We start from the raw sequence: 23748 nt of genomic DNA on the forward strand, positions 1-23748 counted from the left end.
GATACAGCGTGTGCGTGCCTGGATATAACAGACATTTCAGATGCATCAGTGACACTGGGGGTGCATGCATTAGTCAGTGAGTTAGTTAGCTGATGTGAGAGGCTTGAATTCATTGGTTTAAGGACCCCAGATTAAAAATTGGTGTTTCCATGACAAAGGAGGGCCTCCGCCAGCACCCGTGTATCCACAGCACTCACACACAAATTGAGAAAGAATATTCCCAGGCATGCTCCAAGCTTCACTCTCTCTGCCTGGAGATTGTGTGTGTGTGTGTGTGTGTGAGAGAGAGAGAGCGATAGAGAGAGAGAAAAATAGAGATTGCTCTCCTCTTTGGGTATCAAAAACACTTGGAATATTTGGATCCATCAAGCTGAGGGACTGAAAAAAGCAAAAGAAAATGGAGAGAATATTTTATGTGTTTTTTTTTATCGTTGCGCCTTTGCAAACTATCAATTATACACAAACACAGCGTTTAACAGGTGCTCACACAGAAATTCACACTTGCTGACACATATGCACAATACATATGCACACAAAAATCCCACAATGATGATTTTTTTTTTTTTTTCCTCACGTCATAATTCTAACATGAAATGCATTTTGGCAAAGTGAGAATTACATACAAATCGAGCTGTCTAAGCATCACGGACTAGCAGAGACTTGGGTGTCTGTTCATTGTGCTTCTGAGTATTTTAAGGATATATGGAGACCTTGTGAACACAACTCTGAGGTTACATGTCAACCCTTCCCCCACTACTCTTCATTCTGTCACTACCACATACAGAATTAAAGGTAAAATCCAGCCCAAACCAATTTCAACCAACATGTTTATAAACTGCAACTAGTGATCTATTTTAATTTCTGGGTCCAATTTATTGTTCGGTGATATATTTTCTTGGTAACACTTTAAGTCCCCCTGTTTAGCATTATAAGCAGTATACAAACATTTAATAAATTGTTTTTAACACACTATAATGTAGTTGTAAGCAGATATAAATACATTTTGAAGTGTTTATCAATGTATAGTAGATGTCAGCAATTATAACTTCAACTGTGAAGTCATGTTTTATAGGGAGGAGTTAATAGTTGTTGACAAATACATTCATATATTAACACTTATATCTGCTAACAAATACATCACATATTATACATTATATACATACATTATTATAATGTGTTTTAAACTATTTATTAAATGTTGGTTGTTGTAAAAAATGAAGATAAATACTGCAATCCCAAAGTGTATGACATACACAGACATTGAAGGAAACCAATAAGACGGGATAGTACAAAAGTGCAAATGCCCCATTCCACACACAGCCAGAGAGGATGTCAAGACAGAAATGTGACTCTGACTTATTGAAGAAGGTCAAATATTCTAACAGCAAGAAGTATGTCAATCCACTACAGTCTTACTGTTGCAGAAGTGTGCAGCAGTCCCTGGAGACACTTGTTAAAAGAACAGGGTTTGTGGAGAAATGTGAAGAATGGAAAAAAACTGCAAATTCCTGAATATATACTTTGGGGATGTACTGCATATGATGGTCAAGTGTAGAGAGGTGTGAATAGAGAGCCTTTTTTTTAACATAGCCAAACCTTGTGCTTGTCATCAGATGTCCCTGAGACTTTGTTGGACTTGCATACAAAGCTGAATATTAACAATTAAATATTCAAATGTTTCTCTTCAAATGTAACACAATTCAATTTGTTCAACTGAATTTGTTGTTATAAACCTAATGCACAACCTCCTCCCATGTACAGGACATGCATACAAACATGTCTTTGGACTCTTTCATCAGGATCTACAACATTTACACTAATGAAAAGACTGGAAAAACACTCACTCCCTATTTTATCTGAAGGGTGTCATGGACAATAGACACTGAGGTATGTGGTCTGACTCGGTGTTTACATATACGTATCATTTGAAATTACCTGGTAACATTTCTTTAGAAATTTGTAGCTCTTTTTAGCCCCTCGCACTCCTAATAAATAATTTGCATCTTCAACAGATAAAAGTATGTCCTGGTCATGTGATCATGCTGCTAAATTGACCAGACTTCAATACATTGTACTGTAACATTGAAAAATCAGCATTCTAGGCAATAATACAGCCTCCTCAAAAATGTAACAGTATTTACTCTGTTGAATGACTTTATATTGTCAAAATTACAATAATAGTACTTGTTAAACCAATTAATTAAGTTGTTTACTCTCATTACAACTCATTAAAATAAGTGTTAAATTACAGCCTGCTACTAAAATAAAGACCATACTTTGCATATATATACTGTATGTAGTATGCAAGCAGGCTCAGGGGGAAGGGAAGAAGGGTTTAAGGATGTAGCCTGAGGCTGTGTCAGTGTGTGAATGCATACATTGAGTATATGTTGCACTGCATACATTTGTGGGTGCCAATTAAAAAGCTGACACATCAACACCTTTCTCTAACATCCGATCCAAAGGCTTTTTGTTAATACAACATATCAGGTTGAAAACAGCTATCTCTAATCCCAGATCTATAAACGAGTCCAAAGCCTGCCCTCCCTTCTATGTACGGCATTATTCACTCGTGCACACGCTCAGTCACACATACAGAAAAAAAAGAGAGATTTATACAGAGTCTCCTCAGAGAAAAACTCACCAGCAGAAAAATAAAAGATGAGGCAAGCTATCAAACTGACAATCGCTAGGGAATCCCACCACTTTCAAACAAATAAATATGTGCCTGTGCACCCATAAACACCCTTTAGACATGTTCACACGCACACACTGACACACATGTGCATCCTCTTCCTGGGCTTTGGAATACAGTAGACACTGTAATTCACACCCCATCTGAGCTAGACCAGAGATTTCATCTACAGGGGAAACACCAGGCTCCTCTATTGCCCCCAATTACTGGGGCCTGGAAGCGGAGTCAACAGCCACAGTTTTATACAATCAAATCGTCTGGGAGGAAATCAGCCCCTTTTCGCCTCTGCTTTGAGCTGTGTGCTGCCAGCCAGGGCTTCAGCAATAGCCACTTAAACTATCATATTCTGAAAGAGAGCAAAAATGACTTGAGCTCCTTGTGGAAAAGGATTTTATACAATTTGGCCGAGAGACGTCCTCCACATTATTCTTTTTCATGTAATACTTTCATTGAGATCAAACGGATACCTTTATCCTGAGAACACACAAGGGCTTGTGCATTCATATGGTAGAAAGAAAGCCTATAGGTTCAGTATGTGTGTAATTTGTCTGTGTGTGGTTCATGCAGGCCACTCAGCTCTCTGCGAGCGCACTCCTATTGCCATTATACATCACAGCACAGCACCAGCGAGTGGCTGTGTCAAAAAGCCTGCCTTCCTCTCTGCCATATCTCATAGTTACCTCCGCCTAACCAAATTACCCCCCCCCAACCCCCGCATCACCCGCCCCCCCTTCTCCTGTAGACACTGAGAGATGAGCTTCAGAAAACAGCCGCCTCAAAAAGACAGCAGCAATGTCCGGCAGCATTTGAGGAGAAACGGGCGTAAACAAACACGGCGAGCAAACAAAGATCCTGGCTGTCATATTTCTGCAGGAAAATCGAAAGCAGTTTAAAAAATGGATGAGAAACATTTACTCGCTGAAAGTGAAAAACCCGGACATTTTCATATAAATACTTGTCCATTTTTACTGCTGCTTATATTCAGTTCATGAAAGCTTTTACACTGCAGTTATAAAACCTCTGGCACAGTTGGTTTGAAATAAGTGCCACTGCCACACAGAGAAAGAAAAGACGAGCACCAACAAAATTCACTCTTCACTGACAGAAAATGAACAAACCACAACCCTCCCCTTTTGGAGAAAAAAGGAAAAAGAACTGTACCTTTCAGAGCATAAAAGCTTGTCTCCAGGGCAGTACAAGTGCATTAAAGTTACACCTCCCCCTCTGGTAAGTCACTTTTGCACCCCATCCATTTGCATCCCAAGTGACTCAGTCAATTATATTAATTCACTAGATTCACATCTCTTCATTTTGATCAGTCTGAGTTAGTGCAAATTCTTGGTGGATCAAAGGCTATGTAGTGGATCTAAATGCAAACATCTGGAGCGCATTATTTGCCTGGATGATACATCCATAAATAAATTTACTTTTTTGTACAAAATGTGCTTCTGTACCTCTATTTTGGAGCACAACACTCATTACCATTTATCTGTGGGGGTGGAATGCAAAAACACCACAACAGTGATCACTTAACACTGAAGATTTCATCAACACACTGTTAAAACAACCAAGAATGTCAGATTTTCCCCTTCAAAGTATAAATGCCAGTCCAGGTGTGGTTGTCTAATTGTAAATTTACTTTTACTGCTTTTGATGAAGCTTTCGATCCATTTCTACTAAAAGATTAATGCTGTTTGTGTGATCTTCCCCCACGAAGAGCCTGAGAGTAACGTGATAAACCGGGCTCGCCGGTCATATTAGCAGGTAGAGTAGCCGGTGTAAGGCAACAACAGCTTGTGGCTCAGCCGGGGCTATGACCTCTATGCACTGTAGTGGGAGGGAGGGAGAGAGACGTGGAGAGGGCAAAAGAGATATGAAGATGGATGGGCAGTGGAGGTAAGAGAAACAACAAAAAAAAAAGCACATCAGACTCAGAGCGCTTCAGTCCCAAACATCGACCTAATCTGAGCACCTTTCTCTCTCTGTGTTAGGCTCTAGACTTCTTGCCCCATCGAGACACATTACACGCATGTGGTTAGAGGTTGGTTAGTTGTATTAACACTTCCATTGGTGATTATACCAACAGTTTCACTCCTCCATACACATGCCGTGAAATTACATAGAAAGAGAGGAAAGTATATTGAGAAAGACACACGCTTGACCAAACTACTTCTAAGCTGCTTGTTCTTACATTTTCTGACCTAAGCAAATGAAAAATTTAAGGGCCTCAGCAAAAACAAATCTCTAACTGGTGATTATTGGATCACCTTCTTTTGCAAGAATTGTTGGACTACTTTGCTTTCCAACTAGAGCAATTCGGTGGGAAACCCATAGAAGTGACAACCCTAACACTACTACAGTACAACGAAGACGGTGTGACTAATACAGGATCCCACGAAACATTCGGAGGCAACGACAATTTTAGAGCTGACTGTGTTGAGTCATACTATAACACTATGAAACACTTGCTGAGCTTGTTAGCAGCTCTATAAAATATCTTTTCGTGTTTTCAAAGCCCTTAAATAACATGGGTTACAATATTTCTCATGACTTAGTTAAATTGATTACAGATTGCTCAGGTCAACTGTTCACCAACCTCTAAATTGGGACTAATTATCTTGAAAAAGTTTAGTCAGACAGGACTGGATTTTACATTTGAATAAAACAAAAGCAATAATTTTCCAGGAGAAAAAAGTCCACATTTAGGCTGAGTAGTTAAGCTAAAAAAGATTTTATAACTACAATTACTTAATGATCTCTCCAGACATGTTTTAGGACACATAAAAATCCTCCGTTAGGAATAATAAATTGTGTTTGATGTGTTTTTCCGCAAAAAAAAAAGTTCAGTTACCATTTTAAAAATCCTTAAAATGGCACCTTCTCCTTCAACCTCATTAAAAATCCAGAACATATGAATATGCAGTGTGTGTGCACTGGAGGCTTAAAGTTTTCACATTGCACTTGTGTAAATTGTATACTGGCCATCAACTGGCTCCAAATTAGTGATGTGACAAATGATGCTTGTAGGTATGTGCCTTAAACTCAGAAACTGTCCTTTTTCAATGTGAAAACAGCCTTTTAGTGTCAAACTCTGCACAAACATCATTCTGCACAGTGAAGCTCAAACATCCAACTGTAGCAACAAGAAGAAAAACATCATTTTGACTGTAAGTAATTTAGATTATGTCTTACTATTAGATTATGTCTTAGTATTTTTTGAGTTTAAACAAAATGAATGCATGTCATACATTTGGGACTGAGCGAGTCTCTCACTCACTAACATTCAATCTTCAGAAATCGGCCTTCAAAACCAACAATATTGACACCAAGTGAAGAAGAAATGACAAAATAAAGTAAACAGGAACATGCTAGGTCTTACACAGACTATACACAATGGAAGACTGCCTGGCCATTGTGACTGACCCTGAAGAGACTGAATCAGCATGTTCTGACACAGCAACAGAACTGGGAGGTCACCCTGCTCTCAAATAATTGTCTGTGCTGCAATCACAGCCAAAATATTTGGAAAACATCTTGAAAATTCAGGAGTTAATTTGATCAAAAATACCTGACATGCAACTCCAAGAGTAAAGAGAGTATGCCGCACTAACTGCAAGCCCCCTGAAATCAGATGAAATACAAGTTTCCAATCATGTTCAATCATTACTCGTGTTTATCTGCACTGTTTATTGATTGATTGAATTTTCTTTGATTCGTGATTGAGCAGATGTTATTTCTTCTTTGTTGTATTGTCATGGCTTGCTTTGGCCACAAATATGGTGCTTTTACATGCTCAGTTGAATTGGAAAAAACAGCTTTGACACAGAGAAAGGTACACACATCTCCATGCAAACAGACAGAGAGACAGTTTGAGACGAAGGGTACATAGCTAGTCCCAGAAATGTGTTTTTTCGGTTTTGGGTTGTTTTTTTTTTGCCTCTCCCAAGTGAAGAGATGAAACTGGATGGACTGAGAATAGAAGAGATGGAGGTGGATGGCGGCTTCATGCTGTCACACAGCAGCAAAAAGGACAGAGAGGAGGGCCCTGTCACATCGCATCAGAGTCAGCTGCAGCCACACCCGCCCTGCAAGCATACACACCCTGCTGCTGGGAGAGGAGGAGAGGAGAGGAGAGGAAACAAGGGACAACTAGAGCATAAAGCAAAGAGAAAAAGAACATCCCCTTCTGTCCTATTCCTCCATTAGTCTCTCCTCTCCAGTGTGTCTCATTTCAATTGTATCTCATTCCTCATCTAGCCTGCCTCACATCCAGCAGTCTCCCTCCCCTCTCACTATGTTGCCAGTCTCCCTGATTTGGCCACAATAGGGACTTGAGTGGTGGATCCCAGCCTGCTTGGGATAGAGCTACTAGACTACAGTTTGGGTGGTGGTGGCGGCGGCAGCGGTGGCGGCGGCGGTGGTGGTGGTATGTGTAGAAGTCGATGAAAGTGGGGAGGGGGAAGTAGAGAAAGGGAGAAAGAGGATTAGAAATGAACTGTGGAGATAGAGCACAACCTGACAATAAGTCCCTTCTCCCCAGTGTGTCTGTGTCTGAGTGTCAGTGTGTGTGAAAGAGAGAGGCAAAGGATTAGCTTGTGTGAAAAAAAAAATAATTTCCCTTTGTGTTCCAAGTGATGCTGTCAATCATCGCACTGTAAGAGGAGCCGTGTGTGTGTGTCTGTATGTGTGTGACTGGCTGCGGCCATACAGTAATCATAAGCAATAAGTCTGACAGCAGAACTTTTTTTTTTTTTTTTAAATCATTCATCTTTTGCTCCTTCATTCCTGTTTTAATAGCTGAGCACTTAATGCACACACTAAGGCCACACATACTGTACACAAATGCCACCACACACTCCTAACATAAACCATCTACATCTCAGTGTAGCCTTCAACGGCACTTACACAAACAAATACACGAACATACAGAAAGGGTGACAGCAAACGGCTCACTATTAACATGATGCTTTATAGATCCCTGCTGGGGTTTTTTCTTCTTTCTAGGCAAGTCAGGGGTCAGGGTTGGCTACAAAGCAGCTGCTCTGAGCTGCTCAAGGACACTTCAGAAAAGCAGATGCGATGCAAAGGTTTGAACCTGATTCCTGTTGGTGTTGCTGCGGGTGTTGATGAAGTGATCGGTCCCTGTCCCTGATTCAGAGGATATATCCAGCACACACCTTGGAAGCCCAACTACACAGTAACTCAATCTAACACAGAGCTATACATGGACAAGGTCATCTCAAAGTCTCCATTAGATCTTGGAAAACAGATTATATAATTGTATGGCAGTATCCAAAGCTTTCCTTGTACACACTGGCAGACGATCAGTCACAGTGATCAAAGCGCTAGATGTGTTTCTTTGTTTCTGCTGCTTCACTCCAACCCCCACAGAGTCAGTTATTAGAATACAATATATTATTATATAATATATTACATATGCTGGTACACTAACAATTCCCGAGGTCCTTGTGCACTAGCAAAAACCCCCCAAACATGATACACTGGGAGAGAAAAAAGTGATTATTTCTCTATTGCAGAAAACAAAAAACCAGCAGCCTTAGTAAGATGAGGAGGGTGTGAGTTTCTGTTATGAGGTGCGATTCTTGCGGCTTAGCTGCCTGCTGCACCGAGCAAACTGATTTTCGACCATAGATACTGTATGCAGACAGACAGACACTCCATTATGCAAGCAGAAAACACAAATGAGACAGCTAAACAATTCAACCCAGAAGAAGAACAAATACAACTAATTAGATCAGGCTAGGACAAAATGCACTCATATTTTTAGAGTGTGGGGGGTTCAAGTGTGCACTCATGCAGTGAAAGTGACTGGCAAACATAAAAAATCCATGATCAGTCGGGAGAAGTCTAAGCTCCTGGAAGCAGGCAAGTGACCTTAGCTCGGAGAAAGAGACAATAAAAAGCGAAATTCTTCATGCTAATCAAGAAGAGTTTCTCCTCCTCCCCTCCTCTCTCTTTCTATACTCCATCTCTCCTGACTGAGCACTGAGCAGGTGGTGACGGTTATGATGTGGCTGTTGTTCTTGTTAAGGTTTGGGTACATTAAGATTCCACTGCGCTCTGCCTCCCTCCCCCTTTGTGTTACTGTCGTTTCCCTTCACCTACCCTCGCCCCCTCCCCCCCCCGACTTTCTCTCTCTCTCTCATGTTGTGTTTTGTTTGTGAGGTTTATGCAGTGAAAACTTCCAGACGAGCAGAAGCTTTAAGAGTACAAAGCCACCTGTGTGATGGCTGGAAGGTAAAACAGCTTGGCCACGGGAGACACGGGCCCGGGTCAGCCAGGGGTGGGCAGGCAGAAAGCTTGTTAAGGCGCTGGAACATGGGGAGGATGTCTCCTCCTGTTTCCAAGATCCTCCACGGAGGCTGCTGGGACCTGGAAGCTGGAGAACTGCTGATGTGGATCGCATCCATCAGTTTCCTGCACAGCCCTGTGGCCTATGAGACCGGCTGGCTGACTGATTGACTGATTGACAGGCGTGCTGGTAGCGGCTTTCCAGCAGGCAAGAAAAAAATTCCAACGAAGCCTGCTCTATTTTCTGTTTTACTTTTTTCATTTCATTACGAGCATGTGCTAATTCTATTTTCGCCCCCTGCAACATCACAGTTGCTCTCTTCATTGTTACGCTAGTTTGTTAGAAATGCACAAGACATGCTATGAGCTCTACATTTTTGTCTTCTCCTTAAAATGAGCTTTGCCCATTTGGATTTTTTATGCCCTACTGTGCCCACTATGCACCTCTCAGACAACATAATGGATGGAGTTTGAGTCATTTTCATCATGTGTTGTAGTGAATGGCCCATCTGTTTAAATGGCATAACTAATGTGACTAGCCAGGAAGATAATTATTTACTAATGTTAATTTCACTGAACCCAATCCTTTTCAAGAGTGTCCAACTGCAGACATCATGTCTGGGGACTGCAGGTCTGGAAGCCAATGGGAAGAGAGCAGGGTCCCCATAAGTGAGGTGCATCACTTCCTTTTCTACCACAAAAGCATAAAGCAAATAGACTACTTCTTTTAGGTTTAATTTAACTAATTTTCACTCAGAATGAAAAGGTAACAGTGTCTTCCGTGTAAAACATACCGTGTTACATGTGAGATAAAAATCCAAGAAAGCCACAAAGAGTGAAATGTTCAGGTATTACTGGACAGATAAAATGCATCTTTAGTCTTTTATTAAGACATTTGTAGCTAACATTAGCATTTTAACATTAGCAAGGTGTGTAAAAAGTATGCTAACAAGCTTTTTGTATACAGTGATTTTGTGTTTGTCAATTAAGTAATGGCACTGTTACATTTTTATCCTGAGTGGGAAAATGCTGTAACATACAGTAATGTTTTTTAATTTCTATATTGTATGTATATATTTTGAAGGCAGTATGAGTTTAGGCACACATAAGTCACTAAACTGTCACTAGCGACAAAAGAGGTTTATGATTTCAGTTTCATTCCAGTGGATATATTATATTAACGGTCTCTTTCACATGGCTTTACAACGTTAGCTTCTCCGACAGGCTAACGTAAACTAACGCAAACTTTATGTAATGACAACCAGGTTGTATTTTTTCAGTAATTTACTACAGTATTTCTTTCACACCTAATGCACAACAATATTTAGATTTGTTTTTAACTGAAAAAGAAAATGTTAACTCTCTTGAGCAGAGAGAAATGTTAACATTTTAAAATCCAGTAAAATAGAACTTTTTAAAAAGACCTCTAAAGGAAGTGATGCACCTCACATCTGGGGACCCTGCTCTCTTCCCAATGGCTCACAGACCTGTGGTGCCCAGATGCGAGGTCTGCAGTTGGACCCTTCCGTACAAATACAGGCCAAAACAGAGCACTTCTTACTGGTCATTGCAACATTGAGTTTGGAATCTCTGTTACATCTCAGACTCCAGGAAATCCACATTTCATTATGACATCACAGTTACAGTGCACATATCCACTGCTGCATCACTCCAGTATTTCTCTGCTCATTTTAGTGTCATCTAAAATAACCTGCTGCAATCGTGACATCACAGAGGTGTTTCCCTATAATCATTGGGGTTCCACTGCTCTATTTCCTCAGGCGAACCCTGTTATTTCAACCACTCAAACAATCCGTGTGCTCTGAGCCAGCACTCTGTGAATGACAGAGAGTGAGAGGAAAGAGAGGCAAGGGGGCTGGTTAAGTGCACTGAGTGAGCGGCAGTAATCACAGCTCTGGTAAAAGCACTCCTTTGCTTTGTGCAACGTTCCTCAGAATGGGCGAGCTCTCTCACTCTGACTCTCTCTCTCTCTCTCTCTCTCTCTGTTCCTCTATTTCTCTCTCTGTCTGATAATAGCTCTAGATTGAGTAATTGTGTGTTTGAGTGGAGCTACACTGCAGGGTGGAACCTGCAATCAGATACTGAGAACACGTTTCTCTCTCTCACTGTCTGCCTCTCCATTCATACCATGCCTCAGCAGTCTGGCCTCTCCACACCCGGCCCTCCCTCCAGCCCTGCGGTTCCTGCAAGCACTCCTCCACCCTCACCCCTCCACTTGTTTTTTTTTTTTCTACTCACAGCCTACCCTACACAGTCAGTGAGGGCTAGGGTCAATAACAGCTGTGCGCTGTGCTGTAATTGATGTCATCATTTCAATTTGAGCTGATTACAGTTGAGAGCTGCTTATCGTGTGACCCGGGGTGGAATAACACACTGTAGGGCCCAGTGAGCAGCCACGCCTGACCAAGCTTAACTGCCGGGCTGGCTGGCTGGGTGGATGGATGGATGGATGGGTTGGCTCAGCCCAGGGCTGCCTTCTCTATTGACTCCTAATGCGGAGGTAATGACTGAGCGTATTCCTGGGGCATGGCTGGCGCAAGTGTCCATGTCTCTGGCATTTAGTGTAGTTCTGGGGATATTATTGTGATGGGCCTGCCCCTCTGTCAACACACTTTCACATGATTAAGCCCTCTGCTGGCACAGAAGTGGCTCTATGTCAGTGTGTGTGTGTGTGTGTGTGTGTGTGTGTGTGTGTGTGTGTGTGTGTGTGTGTGTGTGTTAAGTACCTTTGTAATTTTGGGTAACTTTACAACCTTTCGATTTTTAGTGTTATTATAGTCATAACATCATTACATTGAAATAGTATTATAACCCTGATATATGCTTAAGATTATTTTTATAGTATTTGCAAAGAATGTGCCATCTCCAAGCACCCGCCCACAGGAAAAAATAAATAAAACACCTGTCAATGCTATGGCATTTCTCCTCGCTGTTGATGTCTGAGTCTTTTCAATGAAAGTACCAAAATAACACCACTGCCTTCCAGCATTCCTGCTGTGCACTAATAACACACATGAACAGACGGAAGCACACATAAATATATCAGAATATACAAAGGGCAACACCTGCACAAGATCATGGGCTAATTATCTGCCAACTGATGCCAACAAATGATGATGCCCATACTATACAAAAAGCAGGCATAAAATATATTCTGAGATCTAGATCCTTAGCTTTCAACTTTTTTCGATATAGACAGCGGGCAAGACCCTTAACCCTCAATACCACTAGTCTGATCAATGCTTGGAAGCAGAGCTGTTGCTAAAAACAGACAAAGACTGCTCACTAAAGGAACACTGTCTCTTGCTGTCTTTCTTTTTTTTTTTTTGCTGGAGCTCTGAATCTGTGGGTGTTGGGGAGCAAAAAGCTGTCTGCCACATTCTTTTTCTTTCTCTTTCTCTGTCATTTTCCTGACTCTTTTAATACCATCATTAGGAGCGCTCTCCTGCTTGCTGCTACCGCTGCTGGCCAAGACACACGAGACAGAGAGAGCGAGGAAAAGGAACGAGAGAAGCGAGGGGCGGAGACAATGAGAGAAATGTGTGCAGAGGTTTTTCTCATGCAGCGAGGAAATGATGGTTCAAGGGGACTTTGCTTTTCGCTGCTGTCTGTCCCCCGTCACGGGTCTGAGCATCTGTCCATGCTGTAGGTGTGATCACGTGTGCTGGAGCACCTGATTCCCACTTAAGCAAAGGTGTGCAGTGTGTTTATTGTGTGTGTGTGTGTGTGTGTGTGTATGTACATCACAACTGTAGAAACACGTGTCTTGTCATCCAGGTGTGCACCCACCTGGATTTTAGGAGTAAACCCCCAAGATGACAGGTAGTACACTTCCTCTGTTACAAACATGAAGATCACTTCTCACCCAGCTGGATCTCATTTCTGGCCTGCATGCACGCCTATTGGCTCCGTAGACCTGTGTGACCCTCTGTTCCCACAGTAACCTGAAGCTGCCCTACCATTTGTCAGAACCCACTGATTATCCCGGGTGCGGTGGCCCATCTGGAAGACTTGAAGTCTCACAATAGAGATAGATGTCTGGATGTGTAGCAGTACGACAAGTGTGTGTGTCAGCTATGACTGGCAAAGTAAAGTATATGGCAAATAATTAGGATTATTAATAACGATATGTTGTTTCCATTACAGAAATTGAATTGAATTAAACATTATCTGTCCGCCATGACATGTTTTGCTTCACAGCTATGACATTAAGGCTGTACTTGTATCTGTTTATAGATTGCTTTAAAAGTCGTACTCTGTAACCTTCTATCCATACTTTCTGCTTTACTTGTTGCATTTTTCTGATTTTTTCTCTCCCAGTGTCTCCTTTTTTTACCTTTTGCTGGGTCACATTAGTGCACGCTGAGCATTTGAAGTGTTAGAACTGGTCACATAATACTAATCATTTGCGACAGAATTTCTGGTCTACTTAGAAAATAAGACCATTTCACCCTGTTAAAGCTCGACTGTGCTCTGCTAAACAGGACTCATAACCAACTTTCATGAGAACCAAAAGAAAACCACAAAAAAGACATGTGGCAACTATTTACATGATAAAAAATAATTAATTTCCAGCCTCTGGCAGAGGATTTAGAGAGTAAGCACACTGTGTTTCAATATGACAGTCCCCACTTAACTACTTCAGTGTCTCACAATGACAGAATCATTTCTCAAAATGCCAGTAATTCCTGGTCTCACATCACCATGTCTCTCTGTCTCTTCTGGACAAGAGGAAAAGCAAGAGCTCTGCTGACACTCAACATTCCACATAAGATCCCAAAAAGACACACACACATGAATGCACCTGACCTCAAACCCACATGCACACAAAATCAGGCCAACACAGCTAAAAGCCTCCTCATCTCTGAACAAATACTGCATGTGAGGCTGAATGAAAGGTCACAACGGGGCCAGAGGTTCAAACACATACAAGTAATCAACAGAAAATTCATTAGAAACAATTATGGCAATCAATTAATCCTCATTTTTCAAGTAAAAATACCAAACATTCCCTTGTTCTTGCTTCTTAAGTGAGACAACTTGCTGTTTTTCTTTTCTTATGTGACAGTAAATGAATAATTTTGGTGTTTGAAAGACAATCAAACAAAAGCAAGCTATTTAAAGACATCAGATTGGGCTTAGGAGATTGTAGTGGTCATTTTCACTTGTTTCTGGCATTTTATAGACCAAACAATTGATTAATCAAAAAATAATAATCAGCAGAGTAATTGATAATGCAAATAGTAGTTTGTTTGAGCCTAAATGTGCACACATGCACATGCACCTTCACACAGTGTTGAAGTCCTAGACTTAAAGTCCCAGTATTTACCAGGATTTATCTTAATCCACTCTCTTTAGCCAAAAATGCCTGCAGGATCCCAGAATTGTTACCATGTTTGTGACTGAGCCTGTGTGCTTACCGGTATGTGTGTGCTGAATACCACCTTAAGATACTGAAATGGATACTGAAGTACAACATCAAAAAGCAGTTATTACAGTAATATAACTGGCTCAACTTTTGATCGTGCTGCTGTTTTTCAATTTCCTTCAATGCCAAAATGATGGTTCACCTGTATGGCAGAATTTTGTTAGAATAGAGGTGAATGGAACAGCATACACAGACTACAAAATCTGTAAACTACAGAAAAGTTAAGCAAAGAAAAGGGGCTTCATCTGACATGCAAAAAACAAAACCAACCACTACAACAACAAAATACTTTCCAAAACTGCTGCATACAATGGATTATTCCTCGGTATAATGCATCCATATAATCTGCATACAGTGACAAATATTAAAGAATGACAACAAAACAATTTAACATACACCCTTTTCTGATTTATTATTTGCAAATTCTGCCTTTTAAAATCAAAACGGGAACCAAGAAATTGTGGTTTTCCAGGTAAATAAGTAGCATATTCCCAAGAAGTAACAATCCTGAACCCAAAAGAAAACATTCTACTCTAATTCATATGCACAAAAAACTGCTCGCAGACACACAAATACTGTACACAACAACATTCATGCATGCAGTGGAAACCTCCTGAGCTTATAAGTTTTTCTTTTCTTTGATTCAAGCAGTCCCCGTTTCTGCACACTCACAGAAAACAAGCGTGGCGTGTGTGTATGTGTGTGTGTGTGTGTGTACCCCAGCTGCAGTTTAATTTCATTTTGCCCCACACCGATCTAGCACTAAAACACACACACACACACACACACACACACACACACACACACACTCCCTAGTTCTCATACTGTACAGTGTGCTGCCTCCTCTCAACCATCCAGAGAACTGACCAGCTGATCACAGCCTCTGTTCACAGAAATCCAATTCCCTCCAAAGGTCATTTGTCCATTCAAAGATTTTTCTTTTTTCCCTGTGCTCTCTCTCTTCCTTTCTTATTTATTCTGGTCATTTGTTACTTCTTGAAATCTATACCCCTTGCCCTCCTCAGTTTCCCGTCCTCTGCCTCTTTATTATTTTTATTTATTTTTTTGTTTTTCGGCTTTTGGCTCTCTCCTTTCTTCCCCTTGTCACACGCCCTGGATCATAGCCAGAAAGAGGTTCTTGGCTGTGAATGGCAACACGGGGCAGAGAGGCTCTAACCAGGTGTCTGGGTCACTGAGGAAGTGGGCTCAGCAGGGCAGAGCATGGCTACGTGGCTCTGCAGGGTTTAAAAAGGCAGATATGGGCAGAGCTTGACAGAGCTTGGCTGTGTTTCTTGGCATGCCTAAGAAGGTTGTAAGAATTGATAAGTAATGACATGAGTTGTTCAGGGGCGGGGAGAAACCAATTAAATACAAGTGGACAGCACTAATGTGATGATTAAAAGGGTTTTTTCTTTCTTTTTTATTTTGACCATTCTGTGTGAATATTGATGATATCTTTCATAATTTTTCATTGAAAGGACCAAAAAATGTTCATTTTAACATAAATATTATTGTATTATTGTACATATTTAGGAGATCAAATAAGTAAAGTACAGTGGTGAGCCATCATGGTCAGCAAAGCCTTCTCTGCTGGCTTAGAGACTGTAAGAATCAGAAAATTATATTTTTATAATTTAATATACATCATCAATGCTATATGTATTTTACAAAGTTTGTTCCCATCAGTCTATTAATGTCATTTCATTGCTATTCTCTCTATCAATCGCACTGCTTCCAGTGCAGCTCATATAAATTAGAGCTTTTATCCAATCAGATTTCTCCCCTGTGCTGTCTCCGGGTGAAAAATCTACCCAAAGGCCTTCAGTGTTTCGAGTGAATCCCTCTGCTCTTAAAGCAAATGGGGACAATGTTGTTGATTGTCATATTCTTTTACCAATCAGATTTCCGGTTTGTCATGTTGGGCGTGTTCTTTGAGACTCCAGAGCCTTCTAGCTTGCCTACGTCAGCATTTTTCATCGTCAGCGTGGCTTAAACAAAGTAAAACTAGCCAGTACTATCTAATTTATTTAAACTTTCTTTTGTGATGTTCAGATTTTTAGATGTAGCGCTTTCCTTTTTTTTGTTAAGGTTTTTCCTTAGCTCTGTTGTTTTAAACACAATGGCTGAAGGAGGAGAAGAAATGGATTTGGTGGCAGATTTACTGGCAAAACCTTTTTCGAGACATTTTACTGGAACTGAAACATACCAATTTAGCTACTACAACCATGTCATTAAACTCTTTATAAAGAAAAAAAGGAGGATGGACTTTGTCTTCAAATGATGAGCAGCTTTGGTAAGTTTGATGGATTTCTATGTATCTTTACTATTGATTATTGCTTGCTTTAGATCGTCAAATGACAATGGCTTATAGCCTTTGTGTCATAGTGAGGTTATTCGAAGGTGGTTTAATTGTGGGAGGATAGCACTGAAGGCCTAGGTGTAAAATACACAGCCTGCCACTGGTGGAGTAAGATAACTTGACATATTATTGATACATGTGTCTCAGCAATTCAAAAAAAGGCTTATTCTGAAAGAAAACATTACATAAACGATGCTCTCATGCCCACATGTACAATGAAACAGTTTTTGGTCGCATCCCTTCCTAAAGCAACGTCAGTGTAAGAGATGGGGGGGGCAAAATCCATAGTTATCTACAAAAATGCATTCTTAACTGTAGCACAAGCTCATATGATGTTAATATGATATTTTCACAGCCAATAGGGAGTATGTAAGTACCGTTACGTGAGACAGACTTGAAAACATCAACCTATCCTTTAAAAACCTGGCCTGCCTGGCAGTGAAGTCAGCGACTCCACAAACCAACGGCCAGTGTCGACCGGTCATCTGTTATCCGTAACCAACTATACTTTGATAGTAGACTTTCGTAACAATTGCCAGTAGGCGCTGGAATGACAGGCCGGAGCGAGCAGCAGCAGCAGTCAGTTGCCGCTGGCTGGTGTCGTGCTAAATGGGCATGTCAGGCCTGTGCTGTCCTGGCTCCCTGCCTGCTCTCTCGGCAGCTCGCTCAGTCCCCAGTGTCCTCAACCCTAAACGGATCCAGTTGCTGCTACTCAGCTCCAGTGGTGGGCTGATCTGGCTGACTAATGAACATTCTCCTAATGAGGGGAATTCCTCCCCCCAATCCCATCATTCCCTGTACACGTTCTTTGCCCATTTTTATGGCTGTTTACTCGCCTTTTTTTCCGCTGCCCTGAGTCTCATCCCTCCACCTCTTCCTTGGACACTATTTTCCATCTTTCTGCATCCTCTCATCTCAGCAGTTCCTGTGCACACTCTTCTGTCTACATCTCACTTTTCTCCCTTGCTGACAGCCGTTCACGAACTGCTTGCTATCTCTTTTTTTTTCTTTTCCTCTATTCATTGTCAGCTCTATTTAAAATTATTCACAATTCAAGCTCTTTGAGCTACTGTTAAAACTATTTTATGATGGCTGTTTCAATTCAAATTCTATTGTACTACTTGTCCATTGCTTCTGTATCTCTGTGTTGTGAGCAGTGTGAGCCAGTTAAATGTTATTCCAAAAGCGTTGTGCCTATATAGTCATAAATGCTAAGGTTATCTGTGAAGCATCAGTGTATTCCTTTAATAATCCCTCCCCCTTCTACATGAGTACACTAAAAGGGGCAGAGAACAGAGGGATGAAAACATGACTCAGGTATTTCTCATGGCAGGCCTGGTGTTACAACCGGTTTAGAGGACAACAGGGAGAACAGCAGTGCAGCTCTGGGGTCAACCAGAAAGACTCACCAGAGACAATGATAGGGTCAAGGGGCAAAAAATGTCTTGCGTTTGCTATTTCATTATATCTTTTTGTCAGTTTTTTTTCCTCTAAAGACTCAGACATGCATCATCTGCTCCCTTGTGTCCCTTCATGTCCTTCTGTCCACAGACACCTTTGCAGTAAGCTCAGAGAACAAACACTAAAGAAGACAGAAAGACAAAAGCAAGGCACAGGTAACACAGGTTGTCCACTCACCAGGCCGTCACAGTTGCTGATTGCCACAGTGGCTCCTGGTGTGTCTGTGATGTCACCCACGTACAAGCATTCATCGTGCAGCGGCTCAGAGTGCCGGGTGCTGTCGCTGTCATCACGCCACTCCATCTTGGCTCCGGGGGCCACCAGCCTGGCATTGTGGCGCAGGCGCAGGTGGTACTCCCGGCCGAAGACGGTGACGTTGTAGTAAAGCCTTTCCTGACGGGCCACCGGCTCTTGGTCCTCCTCGACTCCTCTTGGTCCTTCCCACTCATCATTGCCAACTCCTACCTCCCTCCTCTGGCGCCTACGGGGCTGCCCTCCTGCCACACGGCCAGCCGAGACGACGTGTGACAGGAAGCGGCCCTCTGCGTCCACACTCATCGGCCTCACCAGTCCATACTCCCCCAGGACATGCTGCAGGGAGTCTGAGAGCAGGACAGTTGGGGTGTGAGGAGAGAGGAGAGAGGAGAGGATGAGGTAGGAGCAGGTGAGAGAGAAGAGAGAGAAGAAAGATTGTTATTTGGGGAGAAAAATGTTATGATGCAAATGTGGAAAATGGTGTGAAAAAAAGAACATTAGAGGTTGGGGGGTGGGGGAGGGGGACACAGGATGGAGAGGAGGACACGTCATGGGAGAAGTATGAGGTATAAACAGTGGAGAAAATGGGGAGTCATGTGTAGGAGGTGAATACCGGAGAAGAATGGAAAAAAGAGATAGGAGGAAAAAAGAAGGGATTAGAGAAATGTCAAGTATGTCATGGAATTATTGATTCCTTATCCCTAGTTGCGTCACATGGAGCACAATAATAAATAAAAGAAATAAAAGCATAAACCTTTCACACACACACACACACACACACACACACACACACACACACAGACACACATACACACACACACACTCACACGCACGTTCGCGCACACACACACACACACACACACGCACAGCCCCACCCATGAACCCAGAGGCGACCCCGGAGCACAGCAGTGCGCGTTTTGGAAACGGCAGCCTCAGCAGTGCGCGCTGCGCTCCTGACACCTTCTGTGCCCTTCCACCGTCAACAGGAAAGCCAGTACAAGATCAAGGTGCTAATTGCGGCTTTCTCACGCTGTTTTCTCACTGTCAGGCTGCTCGATCCAAGAAAAAAAAAATCTATAACCTCGACATCGACTGAAAAAAAAAATCCAATGGAATGCATTTAGTAATCATTTATCCTATTGCCATCATCACCATCAACCAAATCATCATTCATCATCATTACTGTAGCTTAACTACGCGATAATTGCTGCACTGTTGGTAAAAGATACACATCTCAGTTTAACAGTCACATTTCATGCTTCTGACATTTTCTTGGATTCAGCAACATTTTTCTGCTTCCATGTGAAAGTGACATGCAGGTGCATTTTGGAGGCGACCTGAGGGATGCTCCCACCCCCCCCCCCACCCCCCCCAACACACACACACACACACACACACACACACACATACACACACACACACTCTGAACCAAGGCCACTTAATGCTGTCAATGCCATCACAGGGTCAGAGTTATGCTGTCACCTTATCTTATGTGGTCCTCAGGTGCCCTTGTTATTATAAACATTATTATTTGGTTGTCCATGTATCATATCTCATTTCTAAAGTTTACTGACTGACAAAACCAAACAGACTCTGTTAATATTCTCAACCCCCATGTTGGAGGAATGATTTGATAATAGTGTGATCAATAAGCTGACATCCGACTCCAGTGTCCTGTGACAGATCGATAGATGCGACAGCGGCCGAATCAGATAATGTTGAGCTACTTCTCTGCAAAATCCGACAGTAAACCGGCGCATCAGATGGCCCCTTACACCCCAGATACTATCATCCCCTGGAAAGGAGAAAGCAAAATCACAACTGCTTGCACCGCTGAGGGACCTCCGGAAAGTCTCTGCAAGCACCACAGCAGGACACACAGAAGTTTCAAATGCGTCCTGCAATGTTGTTTGCAAAAACTGCCAAAGCATGCCACAAATGAAGCGCAAGCAGGAGAAACCGGGCAGTGCTTTGCCGCTACGCTGAGCTCCAGACTTCCAGAGAGCGCCTGAGGAGCCCAGTGTAGCCCTGCTGATAGGAGATCAGCAGATACGGAGAACAACATAAACACTGACCACGTTTAACTGTACTGTACGTACCAACGCTACTGGCGATGTAAAGGCCGCTGGTGTGCAGCAGAAAGGCCGGTAGAATAATTAGGACAGTAAATCCAGGCGAGAGACCCATGGCAGCTCCGAACTGCGCAGGTGAGAGAGTGGGACTCCGGGCTCCAGTGTGGTGAAGTTCCCCGCCTGGCGCGACCAGCCACGCCACGATAGCAACAGCACAGCAGCCCGCAACTAGACTGCCAAGTGCACCGGAGAGACGGAGCTCTCCTCCCCTCTCTCTCTCTCTCTTCCTCTCTGCCGAGGTCTCTCTCTCTCTCTCTCTCTCTCTCTCTCTCTCTCTCTCACTCTCTCTCTCTCTCTTTCTCTCTCTCACTCTCTCTCTCTCTTTCTCTCTCTCTCTCCCACTCACACACACTCTCACTCAACTCTCTTCCTCTCTGTCTTTCTCTCAACTCCTCTCTCGCATAGTGCGTGCTCCCCCACTCTTTCTCTTAGTGCTCTGACAACTCCCCGACTCTACACACACACACACACACACACACACACACACACCTAACACACACACCGGGCACCGGGCGCCCACACACTCTCCATGTGTCTCCACTGTTAGAGATGAGAGGATATTTCAGGGAGCGCTGGCTGACTGACTGACAGACAGACAGACAGACAGACAGACAGCTCGCATCGACAACAAATGCAGTGAAATTAACGAGCAAGATGTTTTATCACACCTCCAGTGTGTGGCCCGCCCAAAAGTAATTTTTGCAACTTGGAAGCTCTTTCTGTTATCATAACTACTGTTTCAAGTCTCTCCTCCGCGTCTCCCCACAAGCTGCATGGCTTGCATAAACTTTGAATATCCCGTCAAGCGTCCTGGGTTGGGTGTGCAGCAGCGCCCCGTGTGGCTCACTGGCGGAAACGCACCCAGTTTCGCAGGACCCAAGGGTCCAATTTACAGACAGAAAAAAAGAGAAGTCTTACTAGCCCTAACCTGCATTGCCCTCATTTAGCACATCATTTACCCTTCTTGACCACTAATCTTATATTAAACACTATTGAGCAGCATAAACAAAACCAATTAAATTTTGAGAAAACACATTTTTGGGGGTACTTTTTTCTTTCTAAGAAAACATGTACAAAGTAATAGAAAAAAACAACAGACAAATGATTCTTTGAAGATACACCAACATCAGCTATTAAGGTGAATCTGTTGAGTGCTAATTAGCAGTGTGTCAACATCAAAAAAGGTCTCAATTTATTTATAGTCTTTGGTTTCACTTGATTTTTTGCTTTTATGCCCAGAATTTCAAAGCAACACGAAGAGTTCAAAAGAAGCAAAATAGTGTCTGTTTGCAGGTACACCGGTTACAAAATCTGTAAAAGATGGCAGGAGTATTCTCAAAAAGTCATCACCGTTATGCCAAACAGTAATGAACAGCATCAGAACAGTGGTCATGAGTGACCTATGACATCATAAAGCTCTATGACATCATAACGTGGTCATGGAACATTGGTAAAGCTCACTGACAGCTAGATGAGGAGACAACAGCCCCTGATACCAAACAGTAGTACAGTAAGAGTAAAATACTTGTGATATGAATATGTATATGTATATTTATGTATATTTGAAGAGTTTGATTTCTGCATAAAAATTAACCTTTTTTTGTTTTTCATCCTATAACTAACAGTTCCCAAGCTTCAGAGACCTGCATAACATTTTGTTCATATCCCTTTTGCAAGAACATTAGTATGCATTTTAAGGATTTTTTTAACATGCAAAAAGTATATTTTTGCTCAAAACATAAGTGGTTGAAAGCCAGTTTATATTGGCTTATAAAATTCTCTTTCAACATTGCTCCTTCTGGTCTGATTTTCAACTCCTATATGTCATAAATACATCACACTACAAATCCAAGTGTTAGTCCACCTACTGTTTACAGCTTTGGTGCCCCTATTCAAGTCATCTAACGTCCCTTTGCAGCCAAGGAGGAGTCAGTTGGATAAACTAAGAGCTAAGTGGTGTTTCGTGTTACTACAAGGAACTTTTAACTGGTTATGAAACAGTCTCATGATGCCTCTATATGACCTACATAAGCAAACTGATTGTTTCACAGCGGTTACGTTCTAAAGCACAAATAAACACGCCCACACCTCCGCACAACCCTGTGAGAGGGTGCCGCATTACCAGACTTGGTGTACATGCAGCCTTACATGTAACCTAGATGTATGAACAGTACTAAAACAAAAACTTTGCTTAACCATCATATTACAATTATTAATCTTACATAGCCATGAATAGATAAATTACCACATCGCTATGCATCCTGCAAACAGCTGTGTTTAAAGAAGAAAAATATTATCAAAATTAAGTGTCTTTTTCTTTCACTCACTTCCAAAATGAATGCACTGATAAGTGCTCATGGGAAATGCAGTCTTCATTCAAGGAAAACACTACCGCTTTTGTCCACAGGGACCTCTAAAATAAACATAAAATGAAAGTACTTGTAGTAACTTTAATGACTAAGACTCCTCCAACAACCTATCTGTTCCCTTTCACTTATTCAGAGACAGTCAGCAGAGGCCAGGTGATGTAAACTTTCTAACTGGATTAGCTAATGTCTCTGCAAAGTTAAGTCAGCTTAGTAAAGTCTAGCTTGCTTGCAACCTGGAGGCAGATTGTAGTAAATGTTACCTAAATATTAAAGTAAAGCTATAAGCAACTCAAAGTTGTTGTCATTAACTATTATGACATTAACTAAATTATAGCTGTTGTTTCCCTGTTCTAGCTTGAATTGTATCATCTTTATTTCCTGTTTAAATGGCTTGGTTCTTTGGAAATGTTCCAAATAATTCAAGTTCAAGTTCAAAATATAGTATTTGTGGTTGATTGTATTATTTAAATGGTCTTTTTAGTTTCATTTGCATAATATGGAAATGTATCATCCATCCTGGTATCTGAACTATTGTGATTTCAGCAACTATTTGATGTTTTGTGTAGCTATAAGGACATACTGTATAATGTGTTTAGGCAACATTGATACATTTGAGCTGCAAAGGTTAATCCACTCTTCACATTTCACAAAAGGCCAAACACAAAGTTAAAGTTGGAGGGGTCCGATTTATGAGATTAGAATTTTCAAATGTATTT

At 41.8% G+C, this 23748-nt stretch overlaps 1 protein-coding gene across 3 annotated transcripts in view; it reads right to left on the reverse strand.

The window, feature by feature from the left end:
- The window catches only part of LOC122990543 (A disintegrin and metalloproteinase with thrombospondin motifs 2-like), a 114016-nt gene extending 91426 nt beyond the window's left edge, over positions 1 to 22590 (reverse strand). Inside the window, exons 1-2 of one of the 3 annotated variants that reach the window (XM_044363912.1) lie at positions 21332 to 21671; positions 18454 to 18878 (exon numbers count right to left, since the gene is read on the reverse strand). In XM_044363912.1, the coding sequence (XP_044219847.1) occupies positions 18454 to 18878; positions 21332 to 21392 (486 nt within the window). In that variant the 5' untranslated portion in view covers positions 21393 to 21671. Of the gene's footprint in view, positions 1 to 18453; positions 18879 to 20630; positions 20933 to 21331; positions 21672 to 22531 lie in introns of those variants that run through there. The other 2 variants (XM_044363913.1, XM_044363911.1) reach the window with 2 other exon arrangements.
- Positions 22591 to 23748: the final 1158 nt, after the last annotated feature.

This window comes from Thunnus albacares, chromosome 10 (assembly GCF_914725855.1).
Source record: "Thunnus albacares chromosome 10, fThuAlb1.1, whole genome shotgun sequence".
NCBI classification, from domain to species: domain Eukaryota; kingdom Metazoa; phylum Chordata; class Actinopteri; order Scombriformes; family Scombridae; genus Thunnus; species Thunnus albacares.